The sequence below is a fragment of the Balearica regulorum genome, chromosome 5 (genome assembly GCF_011004875.1).
Source record: "Balearica regulorum gibbericeps isolate bBalReg1 chromosome 5, bBalReg1.pri, whole genome shotgun sequence".
NCBI classification, from domain to species: domain Eukaryota; kingdom Metazoa; phylum Chordata; class Aves; order Gruiformes; family Gruidae; genus Balearica; species Balearica regulorum.
Genome location: NC_046188.1, coordinates 32,252,248 through 32,276,303, shown reverse-complemented (window position 1 = coordinate 32,276,303; position 24,056 = coordinate 32,252,248). Strand labels below are relative to the sequence as shown.

Here is a 24,056-nt window from a genome sequence, read left to right as displayed (position 1 = left end):
ATATGACAGATGGCCAAATTTAATTTATAACTGTTCAAATCCACTGCATAAAAATGGAGAAAAAAAGCCAAAACAAAACAAACCCAAAAAAACCCAACCACCACACCAACAGAAACAACCCCAGTAACTTCTACCACTGAGCTCAAAACTGGCTCATAAACCAATAACAGAGAAAAACAGTATAAACCAAACACAATACTGTTGCAGCAGCATAAGCACCTCAATATCACGGACAAATGCAATTCCTTCTAGCACCAGCATGTGAACATGAAGGCAATACTTAGGACAAATAGACAATCTATTAGTGCCACTTCTAACTAGGAACAAAGTCCTTTGATATTTTCATGAAAGTATTTTTTTTACTCACAACATGAAAATTTGCTATACTTTTCCATACATCAGTGTTGCCTTAACTTTTCAAAGGCCATTTTCCTATGTAAACAGTAAAAAAGGTAGCACTGTTTCTCTTTCCTTTGAGCCAGCATTAGTAATAACCAAAGGTAAAGTATAATTTTGGAATAAAATTCATCCACTGCATCTGCAAACTTATTTTTTTAATATATAACCAACCTTACAGATCCCCCAAGAAATAGATTGCAAATGTATAATTCTTTGCTTACTTGAATATTCAGGGCCTAAGTTCAGTGTAGTTCTTCACATTTTGACCTAAAGGATGCATTTTTTCCTCTATTTGTATAACCTTCTCCCTGCTCATAAATAAGAGTTCTTTATGACCAACCTCATAAAATGTAAACTTTAATAAAGAAATTGCTTCTGAAATGGATGCTTTTCAATTTTAAATTCAGAACCATTCTCTACTTGTAACTGTATCTAATTTTCTCAAAAAATAGGTGAAAAGTTCTTCAAAACTAGCAGAAGAGAAGAGAGAAGGGAAGAGGAAGGCATAAGAAATGTAGTTATCACAGTTCTGAAAAGTACCACTGCTCATTTTAGGACAAAAGTGGAGATCAGCTTACTTTTAAAAAGTCAATTCTGTTTAACACTTGCATAGAAAATAATGCTCACAGACCACTGAACAAATAGACATAGAAATACGAGCAAGAAAATTAGAGCATAAGACACCCACCACTTTCAATGGGGTAGAGCTCTCCACTTTGACTAGAAGCTTTATTCTAGAAAGTAAAATGTTGGTTGTTGCATTATACTATGGAATGATGAAAAAAAAAAATGGATAAAAGAAAGGATAAATAGAGAGTATTATTTTGGTAAGATTTCTAGGAAAACTTATGAAGAAAACCAGAATCCACTTTCATTTACTATATTTAAAAGTAATCAGTCCCTCCCCACATCAATACAAAAATTATTTTTTTTTTCTAACGGAGTTGTAAGCTTTAGGTCTACATGTTTTAAAATATCTTCTAACTACCACTAAAAAAGCTTTTAAATTCAGTGAAGATTAAGTGACAGTCACAAAACAACTTCATCTTAGTAATTACTTATCCTGATTGTTGATTAAAACCTAAAAATTAACATAAAGTGTAAAAAACACATGTGCTGCACATATACATAGTAATTGGAAAGTTTTTATTAATTTTGTAGGTTCTTCGAAAAAGACAAAGACACTCCTCTAACTTTTCTTGATTCAGTCCAAGATACAAATTTTCATGACAAAAATTTATTAAACTAATTCTGTAAACTTCCATTTAGAGAAATATACCTATAATGATACCATTTCGTGTTTTTAAATTTTCATCCAATGTCATACCAACACATATATGTGGTTCTTACATTAAAACATACACATCACGTTCCTACATAAAGTTAATTCCAAAACTGTTCTCAATTCCTGAACAGTAACTGGTGAGGTAAATTCCTTGGGGTAAAGGATAGATTTTTGTTCTGCATTTCTACAGGAAACAGAATACAGGAATGATGTGGAGGTCTTACGTGCTTAGTCAGGACACAAAAATTTTCTTCAGGAAACAGGAAGGAATCAGGTTGTCAGCAAGAAATCCAAAACATAATCTATCTCCCTTTGCACATATTGTGAGGGAACTTTGAACTGTAAAATACTTTCAACTGTAAAAATGGTCTTAGTACCACTTCTTACACAAATTGCTAAGAATTTAGAACTGACAAACCTTTTGTTATGCACTAAAGCATGTAGACGTAATGGCCCCTCTGAGTGGAACTGTGCAACAAAATCTGAAAATAGATTTTATTATAAATTTTATTATAAAATTTCTCTATTACCAAGACAGCAGTTGTTACTATTTAGGTGTGACTTTTGCTTCTCTTCTCTAAATACACATATCAATTTACAGACTGCTAAAAACTAGCTACAGTCACTCCTAAAATTTAAGATAACCAAATCAATGTTTTTTTAAAAACTAAAAAATTACTGACCTCTACAAAAAAGAGGTTACTGAAAGCTACTTTAAAAACAAAAATGTCTTTTATTTTTAAAAAAAATGTTCTCAGCCCTAACATACTCAAGCAGTCTAAAAACTCTAACTTTCCCCAGACTTCATGTTTAATGAAACAACATTCATCGTGGGCCCAGAGCAATCAAAAAACCTCTCTATATTCCATTTGTCCTTTCACAAAAATCCCTGAGGTTACGCAGAATTTCTTAAGACTCCAGTTTAGAAGTTGGTGACTTTTCCCAAATCTTTAGCCAAGGAGTTTAGAGATCCAACGGCTGAACATTGCTTGGATGAATTATCTGAAACTGGTTTCTCTTTACAATACCATTTTCTTGTCCCTTTTCTAGAAATCAGCAGTAGCCTGTAACCCAGGCAAAGTCTGTGAATTTCAGAGTAGGTCACACAAAAATATAACCATTGTGAACAAGAAAGAAAAGGCAAAGGATACTGAAAATACAAGGAAGTCATAACAGAACTCTAGAACAAAAAGGTAAGATGTATCTAACATAGTACCACACTGAATATATGTGGGCACATATATCTTTGAAATGACCTAATTATTACATTTGCACAGATATGCAAAAGCCATCCCAATATAAAAAGTTCTGTCCTTTTTTATAAAGACTACTGTGGATAATGTTTCAATGCCGATTATAAAACTCACTAAGATCAAGCTAGAGAAGCAGCTATTTCATCCCATGAAAATATTTACAAATGGGGCAGAATTTTTAGAGTTGAAAAAACCCTGCTTTGATTTCCTGTTTGCTTTTGCAAAAACACTGCAACAAATCTAAAAGCCCCCCATCCACGTTGCCAAAGCAGCAGCAATAGTATATACCATAGAACCAATCACTGAGAGGTTACAGAGTAGCTACAATCAATGACGGGAAAAGAGCTGAAGACGCAAGGCTCCTGAAACAGCCGTCTAGTAAACGCTCCTCTCTCCTCCTCACCAATCTGTTCACACTCAACTGTCAGTATCTAGTTACAAGATTACATACCCGTTTCTACAGCCATTCCATGTAAAACAGAGATACAATTAACAACAGGAAATTGAATATATGAAGTCTTTCAGCTACATGACTTTGAAATTTCATTCTTTCAATTTAGGCTTGTGGAGGGCAGAGGCAATTGGTTGCATTTTTCATATGCAACTTTTTTTTTATGGCAAAAAACACAAAAGGGAAGCCAGCCTGAAAATGGATGAGAAGCATACACACCATGAATGAAAATATAACTACAACCTCATACAAATTTGCAGAAAGCCTGGTTTGTTTAAAGGTAATAGTGAACTGTCTAGAATGCCATGTTTAATTCCAACATAGTTTTCATTACCAACCAAACTAATTTGCAAGTCACACATTATTAATTTATGAACTTAATCAGATATTCATGTGACATTATGCCTGGAGTCACTTGACTCTTAAATTAGAACTTGTGAAAATTAGCTTAATACTAGGGTTTTTTTGTGAAAAGAACCACACATACTTTCAGGAATAAAAGTTACTGAGTGAGCAACAAATCCCAGTGCTAATGAAATCACAAAATTTCAGAAGTTCCTATTTGTCTTAAAAGGCATTTCCACAGACTGGGGTTATGAATTATAGCTACCTGCAATAAGATGGAATTGGACTTAATGACCCAAGAGTATGATTGTATGAGTATGATGTCCCATTAATAGTTCTGTCAAAAAAGGATAGCACTGCTGTTCATTAACTAAATTACATTTATCTTATGAAAGGAAAAGAAATGGCCAGTTTGCCTTGTTATAAAAGTTTTGCCTTCCCACCAGCTTGTTTAAATAGTCTCATACAAGTAGGCATCAGGCTTATAGGGCACATTTTCCTTCATCATCCTCATCCTATTTCATTTAGGACATCTCTTCAGTGAGTACAGATGCCTCTGATCTTTTCCCTTGGGGAGGAGCTTGGAACTGGTAGCATCACCTCAATTTTGGGACAGGTGGAGGGCCTTAAAAGGACTGTGATTATGAGATTTTATGGGTTTTCTTCTGGAAGGACAGTAGAGAACTGGATTCTCTAATCCACAAGGTCCTTTTCCACACCTACTTTCTAACAATTCACTTCAAATAGCTTCCCAAAAGACCTCTCAGTTGCCCTCTATACTATGTTCCTTTTGAACACTTAACCTGGAAGCACTCCAGGAATGACATATGTCAGGGAATGTGGATAAGGACCTAACCAGCAGCCAGAGATGTAAATTCAATTAGTTTCTGTAACTCTTAGCAGTGTCTGCCAATATACCAAGACAAAATTGAGTGAAGTTTTGGGGTTCCTCTCTGCACACACACATTTTTAGAATGGCAGAATGTTTACACAAAACAAAAAAGGTTAACAATCCCTTTGGTGGGCTCACCCTGGCTAGCAGCTAAGCCCACAAGTCTGCTCACTCATTCCTCCCCTGCCCCGAGCAGGAGGGGAAAAGAAAATAGGAAGAGCAAAAGCAATAAAAATCATGGATCAAGATAAAAATATTTTAATAAGTGAAGAAAAAGAGGGAGAAGACTAAACCAAAAATAAGTGATGCAAAGACAATCACGCACCACCTCACCATGGGTAGACCACTGCCCAGCTACTCTCTGAGCAAATATGCTACCTAAAACCCCCTTCCCTCTGTTATGTAGCTAGGACAATGTTAAATGGCATGGAACAGCTTTGGTCAGTTCACGTCATCTGCCTGGTTGTGTTCCCTCCCAACTTCTTATGCACATCTAACCTACTCACTGGGGGGTGGGCAGAGTGAAAAACTGAGAAGGCCTTGCCACTCTGCAAATACTGTTCAGCAACAGAAAAACATGAGTGTGCTGTCAACGCTTTTTTGGTCACAAATCTAAAATCTAGCAGCATACAAGCTGCTAAGAAAAAAATTAACTCCATCCCAGCCATACACAGTTGTATTCAGAAGTCTTGCTTTCCTCCCTTGATCTTTCTGTCATGTGTGACCATGTAACCAGTGATTTTTATCTAGATACACAGCGTGGAAAGGCAAAATGTGAGGATTTTCACTACTGTTAACAATTCTGAAGTGCTTCGGATTGACAACTATTTTTGCTTTAACTTGTAGAACTCAGAGAAGTTCTACACTGAGGAAAATAGACTATATGGAAAAAACAGACTTTCCTTCTTTCCTCGTTACAGACATTTTATTACAGCGACATTCTGATCATCTCTCAACGCTAACTGTATCATTATTTTTAAAAGTCTTAGAATTCTGAAGTAGTTCGAAACATCTAAAATATTATAAGGAACACACAGTAGTCAAAAATTCCATTAAAAATACCACAGCTTATAACCACCTTTTAAGTTATCAGAACCAGGGCTTTGCAAAGAAAAAGGTCTGCCATCATTACCTACAGGTTCATGAGAGGGAGTCAGTATAACAGAATTAACAGCTTTCAGCTGTAAAATTACAAATTCCAGCAATAGAGTACATTAAACATGCCATTTGAGATATATGCCAACTTAAACTACCACATATGGCATATCTATCTAATTATCACAGTTTGTGTTTTCATATGCAGAGCTGTTCTAGTTTTTAAACAATGTGTCAAAATGCACCCTTTTATCTGAAAACAGAAAATGCTATCTTTTATAAAACCAGTAGGTCAAACCTGTATTTTTAAACATGCCGTACACTACATGTTAAAAAAAAAAAAAAAAAAAGGAAAAAAGAGAGAAAAAAGATTAGAACAAGTCTCCCTAATGTTTTAGTAATGCTTTCAGCTTTTTAATTAGTAAAATGTTAAGGTGCAAAATTCATTTTAATACTAAGTTTCTCAATGTTAGTATTTTCAATTTTTATTTTTCAAGACTTTAATTCACCTATTGACATACTAAATCTTAACTGACAATGGACAAATAAAACAATTAAATGTGTTATTCTCCCAGTTTGGCATCTGATTAAAAAATACTGTGAAATAGCACGTGTGCAGACATCAGTTGCAGTGAAGACAGACCTCACTTGTGTTCCTTCTTCATGTGCAATTTGACCTCACTCAGAACAATTGCTATTGCAGAATCATACATTCTAATTGCAGTTCGATACAAATCATGCCCTAAAATATTTGATTTCAGATTCCCCAGCTGGTGCTTGGTGTCACTTCAGCTGTTCAGAGGGATTATTTTTTTAATGTTTCTTTGCATAAATAGGCAAAGAGCTCACACATAATTACCATGAAACATTACATAATCTTAATCTCTTCTTTTGCAACTCAAACAGGAACATGTATTTTTATACAATAAAATCAAAATTTACATGGAAACAAGCAGTTAACACATTAGTAGCCAAATTACTATGTAGCAGACTTTCCAAATACTTTTGGTTCTTGTTCAGGAGTACAAAATAACAGTAAAGATACGCCCTTCAGTCATGAACTGCATTTTCCACTGTCTCCCTCAGTTCTCAAAAATGGTAGGTGGTATTTTTGATAACTTATTTCAACAGAAAGACAATATCAAGATAGACTTGAACACACTGTCTCATTCTAAAAACACAGATTACATTATAAATAAGAACATACAAGAGTTTAGTTAAGAAGTGCTTCCCCATTTCTTTTTAAATGAGCATCAAGTCCTTGAATTTGCAATTGCCTTTACAGAAGGTTTCTATTAAGCTCAAAATTAAACACATATAAAAATAAATATTTAAAATTTTGCTTAAATAATTTGAAAGGCATTAGATTTTTCAACACTAAACCAAAACAATTTTTTTTTTACATTTTTATTTTCAATAAATAAATTAGAGAAAAACTTTTATAAGAGTAAAGGCTTGTGTAAACAACTAGACTATTCAGAATATAGGAAATCCTTAAGTATTCCATCATTTTTCCATACTGAAAAGCAGAATGGTGTATATATTTGATTTCTTCCATACATACTTAATCAGTCTGCTCCCTGATAAAAAGTCCAAAATATCCTTCTAAAAGATGAGTCAAAACATTTTATGTAATAAACAAAAAAGGGTAATTTGACTTCATGATTACTATTTTAAGTCAAAACGACAGTATTCCCTTAGAATTTGTTTTTTAAAAATTTACTTGTGCCTGCCTTTTAACATTTCGGATTAGAACTTCAATTACAGAATCCTTCCCACTAATTGTTTAGATAATTTTTGATAATTCAGTCAGTTCCATACTTACAAGTATGTTGCAACACAAGAAAAGATATAATACTTTTAACAAGAGCAATTATTTGCAAATAGAAATAGATTCTAGAAAATGTTTAGTTTGAAGAGGATTTGTAACTTAATCTGGATTCGATCTAACGCTTCTCTTAAAATGGACCTTTTAGCAAGACTGGCATACATTAACATAAAGCCAGTATTTTCCTACATGGAATTACTGAACAGATTTACAAATATAGTAAAAAGCCAGTCTATACATAAAGATGCAGAATTATTTTTTTAATATCAGAAAATCCAGCTACATTTTAAACAAAGCCAAAGTATAATACAATTACAAAATACTGTTGATTATATACACTAAGTTTTTAAAATTTGTCCTGCTTTTGGCATTAGTAAAGGTTCATAGTTCTGCTTTAAAAATTGAAAGGAACTTTTAAAACAATGTAAATTTTCTTGCAAAGAGACCGTGAACTAAAAGAAAAAGCTCTAAGACTCTTATCCCAAAAGGAGAGAACATGTACATTTGGCAAGTTCATACTGATAACCTATTTTTGATAAACATCTGTTTAACTGAAAAGGCATCCTACATGATCCTCAAGGCACATGCGTTATTCCTGTATTCATCATTTACTTGACTATATTAAAATTGAATCCAAGAAGAAAGACATCTCCAAATACAAACAGCTCTATCCAGCTGAGAAGTTCAATTACAGTTGTTTGCAAGGCTAGAAAACAGTGAGAACACATTCCTCCTCAGAGGAAAAGGCAGCAGTAAATGTTAACTACCATAGACGAGCACCAGGAAAAAAAAAAATTCTTTTGCTCAAAAAAGTAAAATCCTTAGAAAGGAGTCTTTTAACAAAAGACCTAAATTGGAATCATATGCAGGTTTGGTTTTCTTTGGTTGGTTGAGGTTTTTTTTATATATATACACACTACTATTCATCTACTCCTACATGAAAACACACCAGTGTGGGACTATGTAGACTGGACGTATATTCCACCTTACATAAATTCAGTACTTACCTGAATTTAATGTTTGTATACAGAAACTACTGGTAATTTTACTGCCTTCATAGGACTGTCTCCACTTACTTTCTTGGGAGGCAGTGGCGAATAGGAAAGAAATTCTCATTTTAAGCCCTTACGCTTAAGAGACAAGAAAAAGAATTTGTATTCCTTTTTGCTGAAAGTAATAGAACATCAGCAGTGAAAACGTGGAAGAACTGTATCTCACTGCACTAACCTGCATATATAAAGAGTTTGGACAACTTTAAGAAATGCTCAACTTCAGTGGAATATTTGATCTCAAGCAACACAAAGCATGGCAAACAATTCATTAGGGTTTGATTACTTCCAAAAATCTTTGCTCTATCTAAAAATGGGAAGTTTTCCTTACCACAAAATCTGAATCCATTAGAGTGATGGTTATATTTTACTGGCAGAATTTCCATTCTGAACATCAAGTATAAAAGTGGAAGTAAAAAAGACCGTGCATGTTAAACTGCTTATGAAATAAACTATAAATTTTCCTGTGCTTAGAACACATTGAACTATTACTCTGAGATTCAGAATGTGAAAGTTTATAGAGGGAAAATTTGGAGCTCTAAAAAGTAACTTGAAGATTAAAAATTGAAATTAAATACCTGTTGAGACTGAATCACTGGGTTTTCCCAAGCAAGCAGCATACACATAGTATTTTTTTTTGATGAAATATATCTTTCTAACAATCTTCAGCATTTGTAAGATGGCCTGCCCAGCAAGATTCCTCAATTTCCCCCATGGAAGGGGGCAAGCATCGGGTACATCCCACACCTTGAAGTAGATGACACCAGTAAGTTACTTCTACCCAGAAGAAACATTGATAGGAAACATCCAATGTGAAAACCATCTTTTGCTTTTGAGCAAAGGAAAAAGAAAATGAGGAAGTGGTAACACCCTTAGAGTCCAGCATTTAAATACTGTGTGAAAATTGCTGCACTCTGAATGGATTAACACAACTGAACCTGCTTAAAGCAAAGTGAAACTTTAAAATGGAGAGATAAATTCTACTCAGTCTTGGTCTTTCGCTCTACATAGAGACTTACCTATGAGGATTCCAGAATATCTATGTATCTGAATCTGCACTACAGTTCACACATCTGTTTGTTTATAAACTGAGATCACTTCACATAAAATATGTCATCATTCTCCTTTGGCTTGCCAATAAACTGCATCACAATTCAGTAGATAACTACTAACAGCAATTTTTCCTTTAAATTAGCATTGCAACATTACACCTCTTTTTAGACCTATTGAGGTAGGTCATACTACAAATAAGAAATTTATAATAGTTCCTGAAATACTTTTATTTTTAAGCATACTTTACTTGAATATCAGACAGCGACCATAGCTTATCTGCACCTCCCAAGCAAACATACTCTACAATACAGAAACCTTGTCACACAAAACCAGTGCTACTAATATATACTAATTTACACCAAAACCCCTACGTGCTTTCTTAGTTCTGTCTTCACAGAATCTTTGACAGGAAAAATACATCCAGATTAAGACACCTTCGTGCTTACACTACTGAGAACATTACAATCACCTATTCTGATCTCCTATGCAATAACATTTCACAGAAAAAAATCCCTGCATTATCCTAGCAGCCTACTCAAGTATATCCATATTTTCAGAAAAAGGTCATTACATTTCAATTGCAACTGAAATACCGCAACCCTTAGTAAATTGTTGTCATCACTTCTGCAAGTTTCTATTGGGAGAAACCAGGCACCCAAATCACAACTGGCCATTCTAGTAAAAAGCCAAATACTTAAAGATAAATAAATAATGAAAAAAATCAATGATCTCCAGACAGCCAATATAAAGCTGCCAAAATTTACAAGCAGAGACTTCTTTACAGAAGAAAACACACAAAAAGAATTTTGCATAAGATGAAACTTAAATTCCTGGACTAGCCAACACTGAAAGCATGGTAGTCATTTGCACAACATGTTAATAAGTTATTCTGTCAAAAAAGGACAAAAAGTGGATAAATAACAAGGAGTTCCTTTTTCCTCATTCTGAGCATCTGCATGTGTGTTGGCAAAGGGAAAAATCAAGGTACTTATTTTACAATTATGGATGACTAAATGTTGTACCCTTCTCTTGTCTGCATCCTCCAAATCAGAATGCGCTAAACCAACAAAGCGTGAAGAACAGAACTGGAACTACTTCTGAACATCACAAGTCACGTTCTTTCAAATAGTAAGTACTATCAAAAACATGAGCCATTGGAAAAGAAAATAGAGAACCAAGAGAATGATTAGCTACTAATCAACAAAGTACCATTTAAAAACTGAAATAAAAATTAATATTAGCAAGGTATAAGTATATTATTTAATTCTAACATTGACCTTGACTATCTATGTCTTTAAGACTAGAAGGTGATAAAACATTTGCATAAACTGAGGAGGTTTTGTTTTTAAAAGGTACAGGAAACCTAAAGAAGGACAAATATAACTGACCATTTCATTGACTTTCTTATCAGGAACATGCAAGACTAAAGCTCTGAGGATAGCAATTGTGTGTGGATTTCTACATACACTTAAAAATAAACAACCTAATTTAAAATCCGAGTACTGGAGGAACCATTTGTTTCCTTCTTCTAAATACTTGTTATTCAGGGAAAGAAATGAACTCAAGTAAAATGAAGAGCTATTGGCTACATAAGGTAACTTCCTTTTTATAGAGGCTCTTTCCTGTTCAATCCTAAGAATTTACCTGCTCATCACACAAAATTATCCCATCTTTTTTCTGGTTGTTTGGGATCAATTCATCAGAAAAAAAGAATTTATTCATTTAACATATCATGTTGGCACTTACTAGAACAGCTAGTCATAGATGTAGATCCATTCAGAACTAGACAGCTTATAAAATTATAAAATACATATTTTATTATTGTTAAAAGCAGTGCAAATACTAGATGAGCACTTGGCATTACCAACCTACACAAAACACACAAAAATTTATAACCCTGAAAAAAAAAAAACCTTTGTAAAGTTAACACTTCCTTTTTTGAGCATTTCACTACACTAGAAATTAAATGCTGCTTGAGGAAAAGTAATCTCAACAAAAACTGGCAGACTTAGGTGTGCTGCACTGCACAGTAAAAGACTCAGAAGTTGGGAAGTGATATAATTATAAGGAGTTCTTTGGTAATCCATATTTTACTTTAGATTGACAGAGTTGCCAAGTGTTCATCTAATACAGTAAGTAGAAGACATACAAAGAATGAAGTGTGCACACACATGCAAGACAGAAAACAAATCCCATACATGTTCTATGTCTAACACTTCTCACTGCAACGATTCATTTTTATAAAACTTTAAGGCATCCAGTAGCAGCGTTTCATTGCAGATCTTTGAAAATCAGCACAGACAGAATGCTGGAAGAGCCTCTCTTGTTCCATAGAAGTTTTCTTCAAATCCAGGTTAATAAACCGCTAAAAAGCCACCTATTTCCTTTTTTTTTTTTTTTTAATTCCTCAGGAAAACTGTTGGTAGGCTGCCAGATTACAATAAAACATAAATATTCTATAACTCCAGCTCAATACTGCTGCCGAAATGGTGCCTGCTGCAGCACCTGAATTGCTGCTGTTGCTACTATTATACACTATCCTACTTACACTCTGTCATTTCCTAACGCCAGACTACAGATACGGATAAAATGTAAACCTCAGCTAGACCAAGCTCCAACTCATCATATGGCCCAACTGATCTTTCCTCCCTCTTACCTCATAGCCATGCCATTTCACTGCCCAACTCTGAGAATACACTCTGATATAGTTTTAATTCTATAAGCACATTGGATACTCAACGAAGCCAACTGAATGGACACTTTCCATTTCCTACTTTTCCAGTATATGACTTCATAAAAATATTTCCAATAATTTATGTTATAAAAAGGAAGACTCCACAGTTGTATATTCAGTTAAATATTTGTAATTTTTCATGTACAGTTTGAAAATGAGTGTTTAGAACACACTAGGAAGATAATAAATTGCTGCTGCCTCTGATTACCTGGTTCTCTACAGAGAATTTTCTTCCCCATATTACCAATGAAGAATCTAAAAAGAACTAAAGTCACTACTTGAAAATAAAATAAAATACATGTACATATAAATCTTCCAAGAGCTTTGGAGGTGTGCACTATGGTTCTTGATTCAAGCAAACAGGTGCCACTCTATGAAGTGGGGGAAAATAGTACAAATGTGTGAAGCTCTTTATGTGGGAAATTACAAGAGAGTTAAATGGCACTGAGCAAGGCACAAAAAGTGCTTTTAAAATAGAAACAAGGGAACATGCAGAGAACCTCAGTATCTAATTTAATTAATGATTGAGAATGCAAAGGCTCCAACTGGTGAAACATTAGCAGCAGCCATGAATTTCACTGTAGTTCTGTATAACAAGTAATCTTACCTGAGTGATTCTCAAAAAAATGTCAACACATCGATTGTATTTTTCATCTGATCCTGTCAATGCTGAGATGACAGGCCCTGCAGGATGCAGTGAGAGATCAATGATGAAAAACAGATGTTTAGTCTTTCACAATCAAAACCTACAAGACCAGGCAAATATGAAATTTTGTCTGAGGTTCATGCTTCTTTATATATAAAAAAAAAAATATGCTAATGTTACATAATCACTTTCATATACATAAGTTTACAAGGGTATCTCTTCCTCACTTACAAGGGATCCGACCCCAGACCATTCATATCACCAACGTGTAACTTTAAACCGGGTCCCTAATATACTATTCTTTCAAGTGCCCTCTGGTCACATAGCTACTTATTTACATCAGCTTCTTTATACATCAACCTATGTTATCTGGCCTTTCATGAAGGATACTTAATTTTGTCCATCAATTATGCAGAACACTTAAACCTTACACAAAATTTATTGCAATTCAGAAGTTGAGAAAAGCAATGCACAACAGTATTGTTCATAACTAGCTCAAGCAAAGAGTGATAAATTCATATTCAAAAGTTACAAAGGCATGTTAGCGTTGTACAGTTGGGAGCTGACTTCCACAGATGTGTTTCCAAATCCTGCCTTAAACTGACAGTTCAATCAGACCAGTTAAGTACTTGCAAATGAATTTTAATTCTTGGCTATAATCAAGAACAGCACTTTTAATATTAAGTAAACCCCAATCAGATTCAACCATAATTAATTATCGAACATGTTAAAGTGAAAACAAGTTAATATGGGGGGATGGGAATTTAGGTAGCTGTCATTTTATTATGTATTAAAATATTTGATAATCTATTAAATATAGGGGAAATTTAAAACAGAATTTCCTGACAATCATTTCTCTATTTTTAAATCAAAATACAACCAATGTAGTTAATCCTTATAATACTATGAATAATCACAAATGGGATGCAGATACCTCTGAAATCAAAACAAAAATAAGACGGAATAGAATCTTACAAGTCTGTAATGTAACATTTAAAACATCTCTAGGCTAAACTCTGGTTTGATATTTCCTTTGGGGGATGGAAAGACAGAATGGCCTTGAATACCAGCGTGAATGTAAGGATCCTGATAGTTTCCTGAAGCCATGTCATGCAATCAGGAAGAAGACAGCAGTATATCTACAGTAAATTAATAGTCTCGCACATGCACAGCACACTCATTTATTCCAACTGCCAAATACCAAAGTCCAATTTTAGATGTTTCCATGTTACTAGAAATCCTTAAAACGGTCACAAGACTGAGCTAGCCAGCAAGAGCACCAGGAATACCCCACTACAGAGCATACTACAGTACACCAGAAATTCATACCAGACACAAACAATATAATTCTTTTCATTTACAGACAATTGTATTTGTTGTCAAAATAAACACAAATATTTTTGCTAAGTCCATTACAACGGTGACATTTCAAAAACATGTTTATCAGCTTCATTACTCCACAAATATATTTGATAAACAAGAAAAATGTATTACAGTTTTAGACTGAAGTACATTAAGAATTTTAGGCTAGTGTCAAACAAATCCAATTAGAAAACCAAACGGCCTACCTAGAAACATGACCATCAATAAGAGTCGAAAAAGCAGCCTTTCCATTCCTAGTATGTATTGCGTTTTATACCATGACACTGCAGCCTCTGAGGGTCAGATTAATTAAGATCAACAGCAGCTGCAGTGCAACGTGAGAAGCACACTGCCACAGCTCTCACCAGTCCAGCCCAATTACCTGCAGCATTCCAACACCGGACAACTGACAACTACCATATTCCTCACCAAGTCATTAACTCCCACTGGCCTACTGATAAATGTTGAAAACAAACCTTTTTTTAAGATGGACTGCAAAGCTGACTGCACCTGCTGCAGGATGCAGTGATGAGTCCCAGAGAGATGTTTGCCAGTCAAATCTTTACAGATGTTGCTTAACTTTATGCTAGACCTGTGTCCAAAGACGGAAATGAGATAGTAATCAGGCGCAAACTCTCCTCCCAAATCCCTCTGTGCTCCATTTCTAAAAGCCAGTCTGACAAATTCACTGAATCCAAGATTTTCTTCCCTGGCCAAAAAGCTACTGATCACTGGCAAAATAAATTTCGTGGTCAACTACTGAGAACAATACTTAAGTTAATGCAATTAATTAAAGAACAAAGAAGATCAAAGAGCATTTGAAAAAGGTTTTGCTTGTTACAGGTTGCAACCATTAAGAAAAGCGAGAACACGCTTCTCTTACTGCATGAGGGAGAAGAGGAAAACAATTAAGAGATTCAGACATTGCCTGTTTATAGTTTTTAAATATTAGCTCGAAGACCTATGTTCTGACAAATGTCCAGTAAAACTTTGTTCTACCTACAAAACACCATCAATATATGGAAATTTGAAACTTTGTGAAAGAGTAAAATTTAAAATTTTCATTGCACACCAACTGCAACTATTTCTCTTAGGTTTTGTTGTCTTTTTTTTCCAGAATGCATGAGCCCAGAAAATAGATATTCTTAAAGAATCTTTACAGAAATCTCAACTTTATCAAAAAACAATATTGTTACTAGAAGCTTTCTAATCTACTGAGAATCATTTGGTTTTCAATTATATTGAAAACTAGACAAAAATGAATCACAAGAAAAAAAGTCCAAAATTATTAAATATGGCATTTCCCTGTGATAACAACCATCCTCACTTTGTTCTTTATTTTGCCAACCAAGTGCACATATAATTAGTCTGTATCATTTATTAACATTATACTAACCATTCCAAATCTATCACAAGTTGTTTAAAACCTTTCTTATACAAAACAAAGTCACAGCACTTTTGTACAAACCAAAACCATTTACTATGTCAAAGTTTATTCACTTATTAACATGAAAAAGTCCCTACATGTAAAAGAAATCAGTGCAAAATTTCTACTTAAACTTCCACTCAAAAATTCTCTAAGCCTACCAAATGAGAAGCTGCTAAGCAATAGTATGTTGGGTGAGTTAGATATGTAACAATCTCAAGATCATATCAAGTTATATATTCAGTTTCAACTTCCTTTTAAATGTAAAATACTAAGGATCTTTTGGCTAACAAGCTAACTTTTTTTATTCTGTTCCAGTAACCAGGCAACAGACAACTGTCCAACTGAGAATTATCTCTCTGAACAGCTGGCAACCAACACTTGGGGGGTTTTTGGTGGTTGTTTTTGGTTTTGGGGTTTTGTTTGGTTGGTTAGTTTGTTTTTTAACTAGTAGAAAGATCAGTAATTCCAGTGATTACTTTACAAACCTACACAGCTCTAGATTCCACCTCTGAAATCTCTACTCAATGTTCAGTCATTTTCTCAGTGCCATTATCCCCAAAGTTACTCATATAAGTAAATGTTTACAACAGAATCTGATAATCTTAGATATATATTTATAAAGTCTCAGTTAGCTAATGTTAACACTTTAGAAAATATTAGAAGTATCAAGAATAAAAGTGAGATGCATTTACTGATGCATGACAAACCACCTTCAAGGAAGCATGACAACAGACAGCTAATAACTATCGCCATTCTCGCTTCTAACTCCATTACTCTTTTTTCTCTTCCATAGTTGAAAAAGCAGTATTTCACTTCAACATTATTTCAAGTGTTGATTTTTAAAACAGATTATTTTCCCTACTAGACTTTAGGTTATTTTTAAGAGTTATAAATTAACATGACAATTCCTGTATTATATAAAGGAAATAATAATGCTGAACCAAGCTATTATACCTTCCTTCTTCCTAAGAGTTTAATAGGAGTAATGAAGCTAGAAAGTAAACTTATTATAAATTCTTGTACAGTTGTGTTACTTACACATTCAACGTGTTTGAAAGGTTTTTAAGAATCAGAAAAAGAGACTTTTGAAAAGGGCACTTGCACAATGATTAGCTAGACGCTCAATCTCCAATAACACATCAATGTTTCAAAAAATCTGATATTCAAACATAAAACATCTCAAATACAAGTCACTTGGTAAAAACATAACATCGTCACACAACACTTCATACACTCTACACGAGACGGGGGAGGAAACTCCCACCTTTTGTACTTTTTCAAACATTTAGATCACTACTGATTAGAAATCTGCTATAAAAACAACACAGCTAATCTATTGTTAAAAGCAGTAAAACCTTATCCCCATTTAATTATGTTTTTTATTAATCTCTGCTCTTAATATGATCTAATTTCAGTACACATATGACTTCATATTCCAATAAATTGAAAAACACTGACCGAGCTCAAATTCACTCAAGCACCAAGTTCAGACCAGGCAAGATCCTGTTGCAAGATAAACAACATGATGCGTTGTAACAATTTTGTGCGTGTGTGTGCGCGCATATGTGTGTGTGTATGTGTGAGACTGGGGCAGGAGCGCAGAAGGAGAGAGCAAGAGTGCATGACAGAAAGCAAGCAAGCGAGAGTGCGCGCCAGCATTCGCAATGGAAAAAAATACATGTGTCCAGAGTAGTTTTCAGTCCAGTGCTCACTACAATTCAGAATGGAGAAACAGATAAGACAATGAGAGCTTAATACAACAGAAATACTGACTCTTTTTTTTATATTATTCAAAATAAAACCATACATTAAAATAGCTTCACAGAATGACCACTTTCTTTAGTTCACTTCATTAACATTAAAGTAGCATGGCTACATCCGTATTTAAATTTTGGACCAGAACCTACTAGTCAATACACACTCTGTACTTCTCTGCAGAAAGGATCAGCACCATTAAGTTTAAAAGTAGGGCATATTTTGCCATTTTAATTTCTTTTCCACTAACTTAGGGGGACAAGCCTGAACAGAAAAGAATCAGGGATAATCTAAGCACAATAGCTATAGTCAAATTGCAGAAATCCAGACAATTAGAAAAAGCCAGCTGGTAACCTGAAAAGAGAACAATAAATTGTGTACTCAAAAAATAAGACTGTAGTGGACTGTAATGTATTTATATACTGCTTCCTATTTTGTAAACTAACATGTTCAGCGAAAAGCTGTTTTTTCCTTCAATTTCTTGTAATTAGAGCTGCCATATAATTCTTCAGTAATTATGTCACCTTTTGATGCACAAAAATAATTCCAACAGAAATCAGTCTGCATAGTGAAGTCCTATATCACAGAGGAAAAAAAAAAAAAAAGAACACTATTAGATCATAGAAACTACTCATAACTTCTGTATTACAACCAACTTCCTCCTTTCCAAATAGCAACTTACTCAAACTGTGCTAAAACTTTTCGAAAAAAACCCAGAAAAGTTTCACAGAAGCTTCGGCGAGAGAACTTTCCATAGCAAAATATACATTAAATACATTTATAGTCACAAGCATCAGAGGTATGGACTAAGTAACTTCTATTAGGAAACAGTAATTGTTTAAGAAACTTCGAAAGTAAAATAAACCGTATCTTTATATTAGCTATTTCACAAGGTTTGTATTCCCTAACACTATATAAGTACAAGAGTCTGGAAGAAACCCAAAAGCCATCAGCTCAGGGAATGCCAGGACCTCCGAAAATTCCATGGGCTGGTGGTCAAACGCAAACAGAAAGACTAATGAGAGCTAGCCACGCTGGAATACATTTCTCATTCCTGTTCCATGCTCTAGCAGGTTATCGGTCACCAACTTCCTTACAACACTCATTTTCTACATGACACAATGTGGCTGCAAATTCAAAGCAGACTGTATGAAGCCAAACTGGAACTTCATTTGCACCTGTTACAGTGAAACTGCTTGAGCCTCACTGCCCTAGTTATCTATATTATTACTACTGATTTTAAGAGACAATGCATTTGTCACAAACGTTTTTACACATGTCATTCTAGCCTGCTAATTTTTATTTTTCAAAGGTTCTTCTGCTACTACTGCTGTATCTTTACAATTTGCTACACAAAAAAATATGTAATTCTGATTTAATCAGAACACAGAAGAACTATGCTAGAGCACTGAACAAAAGATCTAATCTTTGGAGCGTCCTTTCCAAGTGAGTGTAAATAAACTGTAGTAAAATGAAAAGACTTGTAATTTGGTATTTGGAATATTCTTCATAAACACCAATTTTCTGTAACATCCTTGCATATCTGATACCACCTCATGTATAATGCAGAAAATCTATTTCATTTTCATCTATTGACAGTGAATTTAATTTACTATTGCGGCTCTTTACCCAGATTATGTTATTAATTCTGCAATCAGGCTCTTTTGAATGCTTTTATTTCTTCTAAGAGTTTTCACAATTCTACATTGATTTTTTTTTTCCACTCTAACATACCTTTCAAAATAAAAGACCATTTTTTCTAACTTCCTAAAGAAAATTAAAAAAAAAAAAAAAAGACAACAAACATCAATTCATAAGCTGTACCTTTCAACAGAAAAAATCTACATGCATCAGTGTAACCTCTGGTAGTTAAGTATTATAAACTAGATTCATTAAGGAGATGTACAACAGGTGCATTAAAATTTCCACATCAAAAAATCATCACTGTAAATAGACCACAACCTCCCCATTAACAAAAAATTATTCACTTCTGCCTGACACTAAAGTTAGAGGATGGGAAAGCTAAATGCTCCAATGTTAGTGTTCGTTTACATCCATACGAACTGCCTTCACTATTTTGTAGAATTCAGTCATCTTGTTAAACTAGATCAAATGCAAAGCAGCTCTTATTTTTCCAACAGAAGAGTAGTTAACAGCCAGTCAACTCAATTCTAAATCACCAGTTATTCTTCAAAATAACAAAATCGTAAAACCAAAAAAAGTGTTAGCTATGTTGTTATTTTGCATCAGTTTTTAAAAAGTCCTCTAGAACAAAGTTCAATTATCGAACGCTAATTTGTTCATCTTTGGGAAAAAATGATTAGTCAATTGCAGAAGCTAAAATCTTGTATATAATTATGTAAGAGTCTCTCTTCAGAAATCTTATAAAGGAGAAATGCTAAATCAGGTATTTATTATTGTTATATGCAAAATTTAAAAACTTCTTTCTTGTGCATTAATATAGTTGATATAAAATCCTCGTTTCTTTATTCATCCAGAGTATTTCACTTTTATAATAGAGTTTTCTTCCACCATCATGATAAACATAACGTAAAGAATATATAAAGAGCAGCACTTGTCCTCTTTACTTCACTCCAGAGCCAATGAACAAAGCAGTGAAGCAGAAAGAAGGTACATAATGGATTTAAAGTAAATGGCCCATTCTTTAAGAGGCGGCCTCTCATTTTTACTCATTCTAGCTTAATTGTCATTACAATGTCTGGAAAGTTCAAACGAACAATTATTTTTACACCAGCTGGCAAGTTGGTTCCTTAAAGCTAGATTTATTTTTATTTTAAACTAAAAAACAAAGCAATCAAAATGTTAAGGAAAATATTCTTTCGCAAGATTGTAAACATCTTTAAACACATTTCAAGCAGTTAGTGCCCAATCCATTCCATGTACCAAGACAGACAGAACATTTATATTCACTGTTGCACTTTGTAACATACTTTTCTGAGAAATAATGCTTCCAGCTGCACTGGAAGCTTAGTTGATATATGAAACATACTGACATGTACATACACCCCTTGGGATTTAAAAATAAAGAATTGGCTAATTTTTGCACCTACCTGGGTAAAAATCTTTGGATTTAGAGAGCTTGATGGTGGCCCCAGTCTCTTTCTGCAACTGAACAATTGTCTGTCCTCCCTTCCCAATTATAGATCCAGCAGCATAACTAGGTATGAGGACCTTTAGAAAATACTGGCCATCCTCTGAAAAATTGAGATATGCATGGTTAATATGGCTTACAAACTTTGATTTTTCCTCCCCAGACCCACAAATAAACAAAATGTTACATCTTTAAACTCATCCAGTAATTCATGCATTTACATCTGACCAGTTGCGTCATTCTACACGACATGTTTAGACTATGTCTTTGACATTTTAAAATATGTATGTTTATTCTGAGCAAATTAAAGAATCCACATAGATTCCTTAATTCAGTAAAAGAATAAGAATGAAATCCGAATTATATTTCAAAGGTAGAATTTTTTCCCCAATGGTAACTACAGCACGCAGAAATGATCAGACCCCTTCAAAAAAAATAAAGCCCTGCACGAAAACGTGCTTAGTGACAACTACAACCTTGCTTGAAAATACTGCAAAAGAAATGCCAAAACTAAGAAGGAATGAATTGTAAATTCTGATGGGCTATTTGTTTGTCATTAGCAAACACATGAGAATAGCAATTAGCTATTGCCTGCATTCTTCTTAAGTGAGCAAAACGACTACTCTGCTACCAAATAACCCACCCAAAATGTGGGGTTTTATTCCAAGCATTTCAGCCACTGCCAAGAAAACAACTCAACATTGGTGCGGATGAAATCACTTGCCTAAGTAATCCTGATGTATTCCTTTAGCACTTCTTAAGCGACAATGATCTCTTTTAAGCTCATTAATTAAAGGACATTAAGAAGAATTTTTACCAATTGATCAAAAGCCTAAGACACTTATTTTAAATACACTTAAAAGGTGACGAGATAGACAATACCAGTCTTTTACCCACCACTAGCGTTAAAGCACACAATCGGAAGAGGAAAAAAACAGAAACAAACAAACAAAAAAAAAACCCAAACAAACATATAATGAATGGAGTGGGAAAAGAAAAAAGGATTCCCAGTCTGATTCGGCAACTGCACAATTGTCTGTACCCTCACCCCACTGCTAAATCCAGCCACACTGAAGTCTAAGGACCTTCCGTAACCGGCTCCGAAAAAGTGCAAGACAATAAGGGTCCGCTGGTTCCCCAGACTTAGGCTCTCCCCAGTAATTAAGGCAACGTCCCATTGGCACGGATATCAAGACTTTTACCATGAAACCTGTTTCGCCAAGTTGTTATTTTTTCCCCTAATCAGAAGGAACGATCCCGGTTCACCTCACTTCTCTTATCCGAGACTATAAGCGTCTCAAGAAGTGCCTGTGTGTGACAGTCGTGCCCGCCCGTATTAACGTAGCTGGCTGAAACCATGCACTACGTACAGCTAGCCCGCTGCTCTTAGTATTGGGCAAATAAATTCACCTCTGCCTCGGTGCATTGTTATGACGACTCCAGTGCAAACGGATAGAGGAGATGCTGGTCCCGTTATAACTCATCTCCTCCAGGAAGAGCAGGATGTTAACTAGCGAGTCCCCGCAGCCGAGAGGCGACTCCCCCCGCCACCAGCCAGCCCTCGCCCCCAGCACGGCAAACACACGCCGTGTATGCGCTGACAATAGAAGTGAGGCCAAGGAGAAGGAAAACGCACGGCAAGGCTGAAATTCAACTTGCGACCCAGAGGATGTGGAAGGAGGAAAGTGCGTTTGCCGTCTCCTTCTAGCTGCCATTTATTTTCGCCCATCGTTAAACGGGCGAGCGAGATGGCTGGGCTGCAGAAGCCCCTTGCGCTCCCTCCTAGCCTCCGTAGGGTCACGGCTGTGCAGCCCCGGCGTGGATATTAAATAAAAAGACCGGTAGATGCTGAAAACCGACGCCATTTTGATGAATGATAACATTAGAGAAATGGGAATGTTTGGGGGGGAAGGGGGGGAGGCAGGCAGGCAGGTAGGGAAGCGGAGAGGTGGGTGGGTTGGGCGGGGGGGGAGGTGACAGAGGATATACCCACCGCCCGTGTTGGTCCTCTTGGTGCTGCCGGCTTCGGGGGGGGCTTCAAGCGGTCTTTTCCGGGAGTCCGGCGGGTCCAGGTCTATGGGAACCCCGGTGTGGGTCCCGTTCTGCTGGATGGGAGCTGCCGCCATCATGTTTGCTGCTGCTCGGAGGAGAATTGTCTCTTCCCTTCTGTGGTGGGGGGGCAGGGAGGGAAGGGGGGAGGAGGAGGAGGAGGAGGAGGAGGAAGGGGGAGGAGGAGGAGGGGAGGGGGCTCGTCCCGTTCTCTTGTCCTTTTCGAAAATGTAGATTTAAGCTCGGGATTGTCGAGGATGCTGCGCGCCTTGTTTATCTGGCACCCGGGGGGAGGGAAGGGAAAGGAGGGAGGGAAGCGGGCAGGACTGGGCTGGAGGAGCAGCTGCAGTGCAGTGTCAGGAGGAGATGAGGAGAAGGGAGACAGGGGAACGAGGGGGGCGAGAGAGGGAAGAGAAAGGGGGAGAGGGGAGGAGGGGAAAGAGTGAAAAGAGTGAGACAGGAGGAGGAGAGGACAGAGTGAGTGGGAGAGGAGAGGAGGGGAGAGAGTGAGTGGGAGAGGAGAGGAGGGGAGAGAGAACGAGTGAGACTGAGGCGGCGGGGAGGGAGGGAGGGGGAGAAGGAGGGAGGGAGCGAGCGAGCGGTGTAAATGGTGGGCGAGGGAGCGAGTGGGAGATGATTCACGCTGCCTCCGAGCCCCCTTCCGTCCCTGCCTGCCCTGGTGCCGCGCCTGGCGCTGCGGCTCGGCTGCGCGCCGCTCTCGGGCTCTCGTGCCCTCCCTCACTGACGGGCTCGCGTGCAAAGGGTGGCGAGGGGGGATCTCTGCCCGCGCGGCGCTGCTCCGCTCTCGCCCCAGCACCGCCACCGCCGGGCGCACGGGCGGCTGGTTGGCCGGCCGGCCGCGGGCTGGGGGCCGCCACCCTCGGCTGCACCGCGGAAACCCAAAAGGCAGGAGAGGTTAGAGCCGTGGGAGGGGGTGCAAGTACGGGAGGGGGGACGGGGGACAGGCGGGGGGGGGTGGGGGGGGGGTGGGGGGCCGGAATAAAAAAGAAAGGCGGGGCTTCCAGCGAAGACAGGCGGGAGATGTGCCCAATCGGAACAAAAGAGAGCAAGGTTGGGATTGAAACGTACAGCCAATCACGGGCCGCGAGTGGAAGAGCCGTTGTGGGGGCGGCGGGGGTGGTTTAACCTCTGCGGCGGCCGGCGGGGGGTGGTGGCGGCGGCGGCGACGACGGCGACGACGACGACGACGGTGGGGAGGGCGTGTGTGGGGGCCGGCTCCCGCCCCGGGAGGGTCCCCGCCGTGATGCGGCGTCACCTGGGTTACACACTGCGCCTCATAGGCCCGCAGCTGCGTGGGA

At 36.8% G+C, this 24,056-nt stretch overlaps 1 protein-coding gene across 3 annotated transcripts in view; it reads right to left on the bottom strand.

The window, feature by feature from the left end:
* NOVA1 (NOVA alternative splicing regulator 1) overlaps nucleotides 1-23,533 on the bottom strand; it is a 152,175-nt gene extending 128,642 nt beyond the window's left edge. The window contains exons 1-2 of one of the 3 annotated variants that reach the window (XM_075754082.1): nucleotides 22,682-23,533; nucleotides 20,648-20,791 (exon numbers count right to left, since the gene is read on the bottom strand). In XM_075754082.1, the coding sequence (XP_075610197.1) occupies nucleotides 20,648-20,791; nucleotides 22,682-22,817 (280 nt within the window). In that variant the 5' untranslated portion in view covers nucleotides 22,818-23,533. Of the gene's footprint in view, nucleotides 1-12,991; nucleotides 13,059-20,647; nucleotides 20,792-22,098; nucleotides 22,219-22,681 lie in introns of those variants that run through there. The other 2 variants (XM_075754083.1, XM_075754087.1) reach the window with 2 other exon arrangements.
* Between the last annotated feature and the right edge of the window lie 523 nt (nucleotides 23,534-24,056).